The sequence below is a fragment of the Toxotes jaculatrix genome, chromosome 21 (assembly GCF_017976425.1).
Source record: "Toxotes jaculatrix isolate fToxJac2 chromosome 21, fToxJac2.pri, whole genome shotgun sequence".
NCBI lineage: Eukaryota > Metazoa > Chordata > Actinopteri > Toxotidae > Toxotes > Toxotes jaculatrix.
In genome coordinates this window covers 12,607,498-12,621,439 of record NC_054414.1, presented here as the reverse complement: position 1 = coordinate 12,621,439, position 13,942 = coordinate 12,607,498, and the positions used below count along the sequence as shown (strand labels likewise).

General features: G+C 41.8%; 2 protein-coding genes across 2 annotated transcripts; both read left to right on the top strand.

Moving 5' to 3' along the window:
- Positions 1–449: 449 nt before the first annotated feature.
- On the top strand, positions 450–4,314 carry LOC121175642 (FERM domain-containing protein 6-like). Its single transcript, XM_041029451.1, has 13 exons — positions 450–521; positions 861–951; positions 1,222–1,301; positions 1,508–1,566; positions 1,723–1,930; positions 2,040–2,195; positions 2,375–2,437; positions 2,595–2,663; positions 2,793–2,967; positions 3,227–3,397; positions 3,500–3,628; positions 3,715–3,737; positions 3,824–4,314. The coding sequence occupies exons 1-13, from the start codon at positions 450–452 to the stop codon at positions 3,908–3,910; spliced, it is 1,383 nt and encodes a 460-aa protein (XP_040885385.1). The 3' UTR covers positions 3,911–4,314.
- A 354-nt stretch (positions 4,315–4,668) lies between these two features.
- Positions 4,669–10,902, top strand: ghdc (GH3 domain containing). The gene is made up of 11 exons (XM_041029605.1): positions 4,669–4,873; positions 5,077–5,367; positions 5,922–6,118; positions 6,237–6,431; positions 6,536–6,655; positions 7,008–7,305; positions 7,805–7,994; positions 8,390–8,461; positions 8,556–8,689; positions 8,804–8,892; positions 8,966–10,902. The coding sequence occupies exons 1-11, from the start codon at positions 4,789–4,791 to the stop codon at positions 9,185–9,187; spliced, it is 1,893 nt and encodes a 630-aa protein (XP_040885539.1). The 5' UTR covers positions 4,669–4,788; the 3' UTR covers positions 9,188–10,902.
- Positions 10,903–13,942: the final 3,040 nt, after the last annotated feature.

The window sequence follows — 13,942 nt, the reverse complement described above, 5'->3', positions numbered from 1 at the left end:
TCTTGTCTGTCGTTTCATTTTTGGGGGGATGGGACAGTGAATGTTTGGATATTGATGTCAGTATCATCAGTTACTCTGCAAAGTACTTTCCCAATCATTTTGTCTTCAAAGAATCAAGAACTAGTGGAAATTGCTAAATTATTACTGGTGCCCCAGGAACATAACGATGAAGGATCTTAAAACATATCCACAATATGCACAGGTTGATCCAGCCTTTGTTGCATCCTTCTTTTTCCCCAGTGTTTCCTGTCTTTTCTATACACCACTGATTTTCAAATAAAGGTTGTCTTTGTTTCATATGAGCATCAGTCAGAAACCCGCTATATTCTACAGTACTGTGCAAAAGTTTAAGGCACTGAAAGGAGGGAGGGCTGGCTTGTTTGATAAGCCCACGGGAGGACAGGAGGAGGATATATGGAGTACTGAGACATCCAGAAGCTGCTGGGACAATGAGGACGCAACAGAAGCGACTAGTGTGCATCCTTCTACCCAACAAGCAGCACCTGGACTGTACAGTCAGGGTGAGTGACCTTTATTGATTTGTTTTCTTGTCTTTTTTTTTTTCATTGTGTTGCATCTCTTGAATTTAAAAAAAAAATTACCTCAGATTTACTTTCCCTTTAAAAGGTCTTTCTTCTGTGTCAGAGTCAGGGCATGGACCAGTCCTGCTCGATCAGTTTGGGTTTTTGAAGACTGATACTGTTAAAATTATTTGGTTTTATATGCTGTATAAATGTTGTTATCACAAAGTTAAAACACTGTTTCAGTGTGAACCATAAGCTCACAGGATAGACTGAGGATTTTATGTAGCTCATGTGTACTTCTTATTCTCATTGTGTGTTTTATTGTGTGTTTTCCAGGTAAAAGCCAGAGGCCGTGAGGTGTTGAACAGTGTGCTGAAGCATCTTGGCGTCAGTGATCTCCAAGTCTTCGGCCTGGCTGTTCTTAGAGGTCAGTCAGTATCTGTGTGGGAGTTCAAGTGACAATGTTTTCACTTCATTTATTGAGGAATGATGAAACTTAGGGAGGCGGCTGGTAATGACTGAACTTACTGTAACAAAAAGGGCACAGAAACTCATTCTCTCATCAGTCCATGATGTTAAATAACATGAATTATTGCCAACTGTTTTAATAAACTGTACACAATATTATCATCGGACTTAATATCTCTCAGTTTGATCCATGCTTCTTGAATGTGTGTGTGTGTGTGTTTTGTCTTAGATAATGAATATCTCTTTCTTGATTTGGACCAAAAGCTGAGCAAGTACTTTGGTAAAACATGGAGCAGAGGCTCTACAACAGTGAGTTGTTTTCACTTAAAACAACGTTTTGTTTTTTTTTTATTATTATTGTCTGACAACATAATGAACATCGGGTCTTTATTTCGTGACTTTTGTTTGTTTCTTAAAATATTAACTTGACTGCCTGGAGGTATCAGCAGAACAAATTCTTTGAATAAGCAATGTTTCTCTTTGACTCTGTTGAAATATGTATTCTACATTTTCAGGTCCCATTCATTGTCTTTCTGAGAGTGCAGTATTATGTAGAGAATGGACAGCTAATATTGTAAGTTTGTCTCCCATCAGCATCTTTTTCTGTGTCTTAACATGTTTTCTTTCTTGTGCCATCAGTTGCTGCCACATTATGAAGAGATCAGTGAAATAAAATGACGTGAAAGGAGGATGACCTTTGTGATTTGATCTCCCTCTCTGGTTGTTTCAGGAGCAGCAAAGTGCAGCAGCTCTACTACACCGAGCTAAGGCAGAAGGTGCTGCTCTCGCAGAGCCGCCATCAGGAAGCTCTGTTTTTCCAACTGGCAGCTTCTGCACTTCAAGCTGACGTCGGAGATCTGGAGCAGAGAGAGGGGAATGAAAGACAGAAGAGGAAACACAGAAGTTACTTTCTTCCTGAAGATTACTTCCCCTCATGGGTAAAAAAAATTTTAGTTTATGGAGTAATTTTAGTGTGATCATTTGGACTTTATGTTGGAAATCATAATCACTTTTTTGTGTGTGTATATAACATGCTTGTGTCTCCAGCTGATAAAGCGTCGAGGACGAGACTACCTGCTCCAGCACTGCCCTGTGTTGCATGCTGAGCTGAGAGGTGTGTCACGTAGCTGTGCTATTCTGCAGTTTATAAAAGAGGCCAGCGGCCTGCAGGATGGACCAGTCACCTTCTACAGGATGAGACAGGTCAGACTGCACTGAGTCACACGCAGTGTTTAAATTAACTGAGCAAAACCAGCAGATATTTGTACCTGTGAAGAAGTACATAGTCACAAAATCAGTCTCTCTCTGCCACAGCATCTGTTCTGTGAACTTATGATTTTTTTATTTGACTGCTTCTACATCGGTTCCTTAATGTGCCGCAGAAAAAAGAGCAGAGAAGTTCCATCCTTCTTGGTGTGGCAGTGGCGGGAGTCCATGTCTATCAGGTGGGTCCTCCTCAGCAACAGATGACTTTACGTAAAATTAGGGAATTAATTTCTGTTCATCCACTTGAATTCATGAAGGGTTTGACTTGTGGATGTAAGAACTTTTTTAATCAAACTGTACTCCTTATACATGTGAACTGATTGGCTTCTTCTGAAGGAGGTGGAAGGGAAACTGGGTCTCTTGTATGATTTTTCCTGGACCGATATTGACCGCTTCACTTTCCAGGTTGGTCCTAAAAACACCATACACACCTAAGCATACTTATATTTTCATAAACATTCATGTTGTCACCTATACAACACCAACTCTTCCACTCTCTTTCTCTCTTTTCTTATCATTTCTCTCACTCTCCAGGGCAGCAGGTTTGAAATCACTGCAGTGGGCTCTCTGTGCCTCCCTAAGCTGGTGTATTACACTCACTCAGCCTTCCACTCCAAACACATCCTGAAGCACCTCAGTGACAGTCACTGGCTCCAGATCAGCACCAGAGATGCAGTCAACTACATCCAACAGCTGGAAGACATGCAGGGTTAGTAGGCTCATCCCACTCTACTTTGAGACTTACTCTGCTTTCTGTTTGTTGTACATGTCCATGAAGTAACAGCCTCCATATTCAAGGCCAAGTGGTTTCTTAATACATTACTGCAAACTCAACACAATCCATTCTTTAAGTCTCCTCTGAACATGTTTTGTCATTTCAGTTAGAGCATCTGGTACCATCAGCTGATCAGGGTCTAATAATCACAGTCCTGAGGTGTTGTTTGCTTTTCCTCTGTGTGCATCTGCAGCCAGTCAGTTCTATAAAGAGGCCTACATCTGTGACACAGCACGCTTAATACAGAGACTCCAAAGCAGCAGCCTCACATCCTCCATGTCTGACTGCACTGTTGCTCTGGGAACAAGCACAGCCTGGTCTAAAGAGGAGGAGGATGAGGAGGAAGATGAATGCTCTGTCACAGGTTAGTTGAGAGGAAAAAAATATGTTTCATGGTCAAATTTTGTTTGTCAGCTACTTCCAATTGTATGTTCTGTTCCATAAATGGTTTCTATCTCTGTGGCAGAGTTTGAGTTGTGCGTTGATGACCCAGAGGAGGTTTTTGTTGACAACCCAGCTGAGGTGGCCTGGCTTGCTGAGCTGATGCATGGTGTGTCTATCAATGGCCCTTTAGTGTTACCTTCTTCTTGGGCAGGTTTGTCCGAAAAATGAAGTACCTAAAATAATCCTGATCCTGTGTTTATTATCATTTCATAATTTTATGTTCTCTTTCATGATCAGATGTCACCATGGAAATGAAACAGGTGAGCAAGCTGCAGATCCCCCCGACTGATCATTTCCAGAGCAGTCCGGCATCAAAGGTTTCAGTGTTTTCTCTGATCTTTTGCAGGTTCTGAGGAGGAGAGCTGATGAAGGGAAAGCAGATGAAGGGAGAGCTGATGAAGGGAGAGCTGATGAAGGGGTTTCTGTGGACTAATGTACAGCCAGACGTAAGATGGACTCACCACAAGTTCCGCAGCCTGGGACAAGACCCCGAATACTACTGTCCTGATGCTCACATTGCTTTTTAAATTAGTAATGATAGACCTGACAAATTTTGTACTTCATGCATAAATTATGCTAATAATTATTGGTTAGTTTCATTGCAACCTATTCTCCAACAAATTCCTTTAACATCCTGTATGTAGATAATAAAAAGGAAAAAAAAAAGTTTTTTAACAGGATATATTTTGAAAGTTTTAATAGTTTTCCACTGGCTTGATGTTTAGATTATGTTCATGCATTGTTTGAAATCTAATTCAATGACAGATTTTACTGGATTCTTATTGCTAAATTTAACTTACGTGTATGAAATTTGCAAAATACTACACAGTGGTTCAGATTTATTATGTGGATTTGTTTGCTCTTATAATCAATATTGATTGTGAGACAAAATAAACACTCAACTTTTTAGCGTGGTCTCATAACCGATTTCGATGGAAATCATTGTCTTTTGAGGTTTTTTGTTTGCTTGCATGTTTGTTTTTGTCCTTCGACTTTATTGGTTGTGTAGAACCATAGACTGTATATAAAGATTTTATAATATTAATATGATGCTATATAACAAAAACAAATAATACATCTACCAATATCTATCTTGTAAATATCATTATAAACAGTGGAACAGATTGACCAACGTCATCGTTTAATCAACCAATCAGCGACAGGCTATGACCCAAACACGGAAGTAGCTCAAAGAGCTGCGAAGGCAAAAGTTGAGGCACTTCCTTTGACACATGAACGTGCCCTAAACGTTATTATATATGTAAACAGTGAAAACAGCAGAGAAACCAGAACTCACTCTGTTTTCTCTAGATGGCTTTTTCTTGGTTTCGTGTAGTTGTGCCCCTGTGTTTAGCGGTTTTATCGGTTGCTGTCGCCATCATCTGGCAGAAGCAGGGTAAGTTGATTAAATATAATGGAGATGAATGTGTGAAATTATGGAAAACATGGCTGTAACAGTGTCCCGGAGGAGCAGGGAACGGTTGTCTTTCTTGATTGTAGATAAAAACAGGTAATGGATGTACTATAGTCTAACAGCGCCCCCTCCTGGCTCTTTTTCTGCTGGTGTTCCTTGTGTAACGCCGGGGCTCGTCTGCACAGCGATGCCGCCCCTTCTGCCCGCCGCCCTCGGTGTCTGCTCTCTGGCCGGGATGGCACTTGTTTGGAGGGACATCAGCTCGAAGATGAAGGGTGAGCACCGGACGTTAAGCGGTCTGCTCAGTCAGTATCTGGCGGTGAAGGCTGTGGGCTGGCTGGGCAGACGGCAGAGAAAGAAACTCGAAGCCGATACGCTCAATGTGAAGCAAGTCCAGGAGGAGACTCTGCTGAAGCGCCTGCGCAAAAACGCGAACACATGTTATGGAAGACAGTACGACTTCTGCTCAGTTAAAGGTAGGAATAAAAATAAGGTTGTGTTAATGAACAGTCCCTGACGGGTGGGAATTTGGTGCCGTATAACAACCTGCATGTGTTGTAACACCTGCTCTAACTCACAGATTTGTCCTCTGACTTAACTGTGATGTAATGTTATATATTGTTTATGTAATAGCCAGAGTCTGTAGGCTGCACTGACAGCAGGGCCAGGATTTTACTGAGGTCATGGGAGCCATGACCTCTATAAATATGGAGCATATTCCCAAAGAGCAAACCCCACTCCCCCGAAAGATTTTTGACCATATTTTCTTGAAGTGATAGAGAAAAAAGTGGAGAATGCTCATCATAATTCCTCACAGCCCAAGGCTATGTTTTCAAATTGCTTAATTTATTTGACAGTCATCCCAAAAGACATCTATTTACTTTGATATATGACAAGAGAAGTGTCAAATTCTCAGATTTCAGAAGCTGGAACCATATTTTCTGTCAATTGTCTGTGGAGTTACTATAGATCGGTTGATTGATTATTTGATTTATACGTGTCAAAAAATTTCACACTGGTGTTGTTTCAGATAGCGTTAGCTTCCGGGCACGTCATCCCATCACCACATATGAGCACTACCATGATCTCATCAGACGCATCGCTGCCGGAGAGGAGAAGGTGATCATTGCTGAGAAGCCACTGATCCTAGCCATGACCTCCGGGACGTCAGGACCCAGTGCCATGCTGCTCAGCACCAAAGACACCAACACTGAGTTCTTCTTGCAGGTGAAGCCACTGCTTGTTGACGATGAGGACAATGTGTTGGCCTGATTACAGCTTGTGCTATTCTGTTGTGCATATAAAACTATGATAATGATAATATTCATTTGTGTGTTTCCATCAGGGAGTGAGTGTGTGTTTGGATGCCATGCGGCAGGCCTTCCCTGCGACCGACAGCCTCCAGCGCACAACCAAGTTCTTCTACACTCCGACTTTTCGGCAGTCTGAGGCCGGCATTCCCATTGGACCAAACTCCTCCACACCAGCCTCCTCCCGCCACATGCTGAACCTCTACACCACCCCAGCACCCGCCTTTGAGGTACTATAAACTTATCGATTAATGGTGTGGAATGTGTGAATTGCACTTTTTTGTTTTGTTTTCATGCAGAACCTCCTAAACTGTACTGCTCCCTGTCCCTTAAGGTTCCCAGCGAGAAGGACACCCTGTACCTGCACCTCCTGTTTGCTCTCAAAGATCCCAGTGTGGGAACACTGGAGTCCAACTTTGCCTCCACAGTTTTCTATGCTTTCAGTGCCTTACAGGTACAGCATCATTCACTTCATGATTTATTATTTATTGTAAGTCATGTATGAGCACTTCCTGTTTTTTGCATCATGCTATTCTCTATTTGATTTTATTCATATATGCTGGAAAATGTCACAGAAAATTGTAAGAAACCAAAAAAATGTCCCCCTAAATTTGAAAATCTGTAAAATCTGTTAAATTATTTGAACAATATTTATTCATTTTAAGTAAAATGACCTCATCTTAATTCCTAAAAGGTACTCACACATAATTTTTCTCATAGGGTTCCCATTGAAAGCTCTGTTAATTTGTTTGATGAACTAAGGATTAGAAAAGTAATTTCTCTCTGATCTCCCCTCCATCCTGTAGGATCGTTGGCAGGAGCTTGTGGAGGACATTGAACAAGGGAAGGTCAGCAGCTCTCTGGCTCTGGAGCCCAAAGTGAGGGCCAGGCTTGAAGCTCTGATGAAGCCAGACCCAGAGAGAGCTGCTCAGCTCCAGGCCCACTTCCAGGACGGCTTCAGGGGGATCGCCAAGCGGTTGTGGCCTCACCTCCACCTGGTGCTGGCAGTGGACTCGGGCTCCAATGAGATCTACGGGGAGATGCTGAGGGAGAATTACTGCCAGGGAGTGCCTTTCTACTCACCCTTTTATGCTGCTACTGAAGGTGGGTGTCCTACTGTACTGCAAAACCCACCAGGTCCCCTTATCCATGGTCTGTTGAGCATATTGAGAATGTATTAAACAGACTGACAGTAAGTCAGTATTAAGAATGAAGTGCTTGGCCCTTGGCTAAGTTGTATGTTAGTAGCTTTCATAGCGCTGAAAGCAGATTAAAGTATTGAAATTTAAAGCAGATAAAAATATGTTTGCTGGTTACAGATTCACAAATGCACAAAAGAGTTGTGTGCTTTTCTTCATTGTTGACTAATTAAGCATTTAAAGATGCCACTTTTGGTTCTAATAACTTGTGATGCCCATTTTTATACTGTTTGACAGTTTATGATTATAATCTAAATATATAAATGATTAATTGTTAAATCAAAAATAAAAATGTCAGCACCATTAATTTTGGCCCCAGAAAGAAGAGAGTCATCTTGTGAGGTTAAATCAAGGTCTAACAATGAATGAGTAATGGCACCAATTATATATATGGGCCCCTGCAGGTCTGATAGGGGTGAACCTGTGGCCTCAGGAGCCAAACAGACGCTATCTACTGTGCCCTCGCTCCATGTTCTGTGAGTTCCTGCCAGAGAGCAGCCTGGAAGAGGAGACGCCTCACACTCTGCTGATGGAGGAGGTGGAGGTGGGACAGAACTACGAGCTTGTCATCACAAATCCCTCAGGACTCTTCAGGTATGAGACATGCTTTTTATTTACATATAGAATTGTTAAATTACACATAACTGCTATTAAAATCGGTCAGACAGCCTGAATTATAATGCTAATTAAAGTGTCATTGCGCTCACGTGCACAGTCCTCATTGTATTTGTGGTCTCCACAATTAAGTCAAATCTTAGGCTACGAAAAGTTGTGCCACGGAAATGATGCCCCATAATTACTTTGTGTCATTGGTATTGTGATGTGCTTTCACTTGACTGCACTCTGACAAAGCTAATATGAAGATTTGTGCTCCGGCTCCATCAGACAATCTGATTATTACAATTAGACTTTGACATTACAGCTAGCTACGGAACATTAGCTGTGTTTGACAGTTGCAGGAGTGACTCTGGTGTTTGCTTGTTTTACAGATACCGCATTGGAGACATTGTGAAAGTCGTTGGATTCCATAATCAGTGTCCCATTATTGAGTTTCAGTACAGGTACAGTGTGGCACAGTGTACAAGTAAATGTATCTTCTCACGATGCATATCATGTAATTCTGGTTGTTTTCTCCCTGCTTCTGTCTCCTCTCAGACGGGGTCAGATGTTGAATGTTCGAGGGGAGAAGGTGTCTGAAGCCTTGTTCCTCAATGCTCTGAAGAAAGCTGTTGCTCAGTGGCCAGGAGCTCAGCTGGTCGACTATTGCTGTGCTGAGAGCGGCATCATGGGTAAGATGTCTCGATTACACCGCTCAGTCATTTCAGAATTTTTAATCTCACGTCTCCTCTGAATGATTGGTCGGCTTGCACGATAATGAATCTTACCTTGCTGTGGGGTTGTAGGAGATTCAATAGGCGGCTCAGATCCTCATTACCAGGTGTTCGTGGAGCTGAAAGGTGTAAGGAACCTCACAGAGGAACAACGATATAAGGTGAGACCAGCAGAAATACACAGCATGTCTGTCTTTATTGTCTTTATCTGAATGCTGTCTTCCTTCCTTCCAGCTGGACATCTGTCTCCAGCAGGACTCGGCCGTCTACAAGTCTTTCCGCATCAAAGGCAGCATCGGACCAATGAGGGTGCAGCTGGTGGCGGCGGGTGCATTCAAGGAGCTTCGTAAGCAGATGATGGCCTTCTCAAACACCTCACCCAACACCTTCAAAATGCACCGAGTGCTGCGCAGGAAAGAATACGCTGATTTCTTATTGGGAAAAACAGTTTCCTGAAAACCTCCGGTTGTGGTGAATGAGAGTAAGACTGAGTGACGTATGTATAGTGTTTTTTTTTTTTATTAACTTTTCATGAAGGAGTTGATCAATTGTGCCTTTGGCAACCGTTAGAGACAAATAACAATTGAAAATGTTCATTCGACTGATTTATTTTCTCAACCATATTTATAATTTTATTAAAGCGAACTGTTCAACTGTTACTGTAGTTTTGTTGAATGAATTTCAGGACCTCGTCTGGCTTCCGTGACAGTCAAAGACAAACCATATGCCTTGTATATACTGTACCAAAGTTTCACTCTGAGTTATGGGAGGAAAACTGCCACAAAAATGTATCTAACCAGGTTTTCATGTTGATGCCTTATGTCGGGTGATACTCTTGAGGAAAAAACGTTGTAGTTATCTGGAGAAAAAGCAAAAGAACGACAGAAAACTTGTAAAACATTTACATTGCTACATATTTTTTAAACATTACCCTTTCAATAGATACCATCTGGTGTTACTGAATGTTTGTGTAGTCACCTGTGAAGATTAAAGTGACATCTGGCAACATTTACATCTAAAACTAAACCCCTTGTTCGCCTAAACGGTGGAGTGGAGCTGCAAGGCAGCAGAGAAAAGCATCCTAAACTTTGCTATATCTCTAAAAGTAAAACTCTGGTGTAGGGTTTCTTAGAAATGATAAATGAAAACCTGAAAGTGAAAAAAGTAAAGTTATTTTTACAGATGATAGCAGTGTCAGGACCTTATTATCAACCACTAGAGGGGGCTAGTCTTATATGTAAGACACAGAGTAACTGTCATTCACTTATTTGTCTCATGATCCCCTGTCTCTAAGCTGGACTCTTGATCACGTCTCTGTTAGCACCTTGAGCTGAAGCCTGTCACTGTAAATCAACCAAACATAAAACCAGATGCAGGAAAGAGTCTGAACAACACTTTACTCAAGTGCCAATGCACAATAATGGACATCAGTGATAGATTAAAGCTAGTATGGACTTAAATATTTACAAACTTCAAGACTTTTATATTTTGTGAGATTTTATCCTGTCTTCAGTTCTAATCAATTATTTATCATGTAGCCATAGATGGAAAAATGTGCAGCTGAACACTGAACGAGCCCCTTTCTGAAAGTCTGTTACTCTCATGTGTTGTTGCGTGGCACGCTTCTCTCCTGCAGGTCTCTCCGTTCACAAAGTGGGCTAATATTTTTAGTAACGTCCCATTTCAGCAGAGATTTGACACTGCTCGCGCTTTATTTTGGCTCCGTGGTGCGATCAGGCCGAAGCAGCAGTGAAGTGATAAAAGCTAAATTTACCTCATTGAAGCGCAGACCACATGGCCTTTTCACGAGACAGTGACGTGAGGGAACAGAGGCTGAGATCCTGTTTTCCTCTCTGGAAACAGTTAAACCTGTAGTTACCTGAAGAAGTGAAAGTCTCTTATCTTCCTCATGTTCCGCTGTCACATAAACACAGACATTTATGAGCTTTAAAGAACTGAAACTACAGAAATGAGAATGAGCTGTTGTTGCCTTTCTTTGCCTTCATAAGAGGTGAGCGGTTTTAACTTCATATGAAGGATGATATTCATCCATAGGTTGAAACATTCTAAAAACAAAACCTTTCAAACCCAAAATAATGAACCTAGAACTTAATGAGCAAATTAAACAATGTGCCTAATTTTCTCAGTGTCATGTTAAGTTTCAATTAAACAACTCCAACTCATGTATGATGCAACTTCTCAGACTTATTGACGTGAAGACTTGTTTTATTTTATTGTGAGAATACTATACAGATAATCAAACATGTTTCCAGTCATTTGATCCATGCTCTTACTGTTTTCTATTAATTCATTACAGGTTCTTCGTCTTTTTCCAGTTGGGGTTTAGGGAGACGGTGTGTGTCCTCACGTGCCTTGAGGATTTGCACACACACACACGAATAAACACACAAGAGCTTATGTGCACATCTGCTCAGTCGCAAGTTAATTCAATGTAAACAGCAGAGATTTGAGAATGGCAGGCCTGATTTCTCAATGGGTTGGCTGAGGAAGGAGGATGTGTTTAATTGAGAGAAGGGATGCTGCATGTTGAGTGAATGATGCCGGTTATAAATCTCACGTGTCTCACAGTTAAAATCAGGATCAGGCCTCTGGATTCAGGTTTAAAATGGTTAATAAGAGTTATTTTTTTAAAATATATTAATCAAATTTGAATTTACCCATTTTAAATCGAGTGATTATAGCTCAAGCTCCACATCCAGCAGACATTTAGACAAGCTAGGAACTATGGGAAACGTAGTTGGGGTAATATTTCACCTGGCTGTCTGTGCGTCACTCTGTCGTATTAGACTGAGGAGTAGATAGTGAGCATGTTTAATGGATTAGCCTCTTTATTAGTGACAAGCAGAGATGGATGAACTACAAGAAGAAAGGACAATGAGAGGCCATTAAAAATGAATAGCAGTGAAGCGCTGCCAGGGCTTGAATAGGATCTGAGAGGGGGAACAATACTCTGTTACAGTCTGCGAGACAGTCTTTTACTTTCACTGGTTGTCTTTTTCCCCCCTCTTTTTCTCCAAATGTAGTTCACCTGTGATGCCTGATGGGTGGATTAATTACTCTATGCATTTTAATCACCTTTTCTCCACAGATATTTTTGACTGACAGTATGTTAATGATGAGTTTACAAGGTGTCTTCTTCCACACGCACAGTCAGAACTTATCTGAATCAGCAGCCACACAACATGTTGGGTTTTTTTGTATTTGAATCTCTGTTCAAATTTATCCACTTAAATGCCATATTGAAGTTGCCTGTATAGCAGAAAACAGGGGTCATTATCATTCACCACTTCTTTGACCTGGTTATTTTTATCTCAGAGATCCGCAGTTGCTGCCAAGACTTTCGATCAAGAGCAAGTCCCAACTTATTTTTCACCCTATAGATTACAAACTTCGCTGTTGGCTTGAGGAACCACCCACACAGCTGCTGAATCAGTTCAACTTTTTCAAGATTACCAAAGCCCCTGCAAGAAAATATTTCTATTTCTTTTCTCATTCATTTTTGTTTACTTGACTCCCATTTTACCGTGTTACTCTTGATGTATGGTCTAGGAAATATATTCTGAAGATTTTATTTTTTTTTTCAGTTTCACTGACTCTAGGTATTTGAGAAACAATTAGAGTTGACTGTCATGCCAATTTAAACATTGAGGTTAGGTGCTGAAAGGTATGAAAAAAAGTTTTGAAATGATAAATTGTTCTTAATGTAGTTTGCAATAATTAATATTTAATGGCAGTTACTTTAATCATATTATAGGTAAGCTCATCTTTCCCTGATTATTTTAAAATTTAACGAGATTACAAGAAATGTTTTGAGATAAACAGTAGCTCCTGTTAGTCATCGTCACTATCTGGAGGTATTTCCCTCATCAGCTAAGCTGTGCTGTTTGCTTGGGTCAAAGTGAGTTAAGACGCGGCGTTACTTTGGTGTGTTCAGCATCAAGTCCTCATGAAAAACATCTCCAGGCTTATCCTTTTAATCCGCTCTTAGCGGCTTTTATCCCAGAGCCTTAATTCTCTCATGAGGATACTGTAGAGGCTGGGAGGGCAACAGTGACCAGCTCCATCCAGAAGAGACAAGTTTGAAACAGCAATATTCTAGGAATGGGATTTGAGGGCTACAGTCCCTTATAGCTCCTGCAGCTCCTTCTTTAAGAGAAGATATATGAGAGAAAAGAATAAATGTGGATATACTGCATCTCCCCCAACACTTTCACAATTTCCCTCGAGTCAGACTCCCAAGACAGAACAGCACAATAGCTCAGAGTCCAACCGAACACAATGGGCTGCATTGACCGACATGCAGGTAATCCATCTTTCCTTGATTTGCAGACAAAAGCCATGTGCTGATAGTGGCACTGTGGGGTGTAATGGTGCTGTCACCTGCTCAGAAAGCATCCTCCCTCCCTCCTCCCTCCTTCTTCTTCTCTCTCTCTCTCTCTCTCTCTCTCTCTCTCTCTCTCTCTCTCTCTCTCTGCCCCCACCACAGATGAAAACAGGTCCCCACAGAGGATGCCAGCATCTCATTGGCTGGGACATCACAGGAGTGGATGGGAGCGAGAGAGTGAGAGAGAAAGAGAGGGAGAGAGTAGTGAGGAGGAGAGAAAGCTCAAGAAGATGCAACTACTCTGCCACAGCATCCTGACAGAGCTCTGAGCTGAGGGATTGAAAAGGTGTAGACACATGCTCTGTCCTCTTTATTTTTTTTGTCTTGCAGATTCCTGGTCCCCTTGTAGATGGAAAACACAGAGGGCTTAAAGGATAACTTCCTCCCCATTGCTGATCTTGGAATGATCTCTCCGGCTGAAAGGTGCAGACAAGCAACACCTGTGCTGACAGATCTGAAGCTCTTTGGATCTCAGTGTCACCTGGACATGATCCCTCCTTGCTGACTGAGCAGCTGCTGGTGATTGCTACTCTTAATTTCTATTTAGCTAAGCTGCCCGCACCCGAACCTCTGCATTGTTGGAGTGAGCTATTTTAGTCTTCCCAGGCTGCACTATTGTCTTTGGGAGAGGCATCGCTCGGAGAAGGGTGGCTGCTTTTACTGTAAATGTGTGTCCCCGCCACCGGCACTGGACTGTCACCCTCAAAGTCTCCTGCACCTGCTGAGAGCCCCTGGAAGCCACCTGCTCTGTATCTGGGATGGTGTGACGTCAAGCCAGCTGTTGGCCGTCCCACATCTGGGTCAAG

Excerpts from the sequence above, each read along its gene's own strand:
- LOC121175642 (XM_041029451.1), top strand. The coding sequence starts at position 450 with ATGAGGACGCAACAGAAGCGACTAGTGTGCATCCTTCTACCCAACAAG. Across the intron at positions 1,567-1,722 it reads GAGAATGGACAGCTAATATT|GAGCAGCAAAGTGCAGCAGC; the intron begins GTAAGTTTGTCT and ends TGGTTGTTTCAG. Across the intron at positions 1,931-2,039 it reads AAGATTACTTCCCCTCATGG|CTGATAAAGCGTCGAGGACG; the intron begins GTAAAAAAAATT and ends TTGTGTCTCCAG.
- ghdc (XM_041029605.1), top strand. The coding sequence starts at position 4,789 with ATGGCTTTTTCTTGGTTTCGTGTAGTTGTGCCCCTGTGTTTAGCGGTT. Across the intron at positions 6,119-6,236 it reads ACACTGAGTTCTTCTTGCAG|GGAGTGAGTGTGTGTTTGGA; the intron begins GTGAAGCCACTG and ends TGTTTCCATCAG. Across the intron at positions 6,656-7,007 it reads ATGCTTTCAGTGCCTTACAG|GATCGTTGGCAGGAGCTTGT; the intron begins GTACAGCATCAT and ends TCCATCCTGTAG.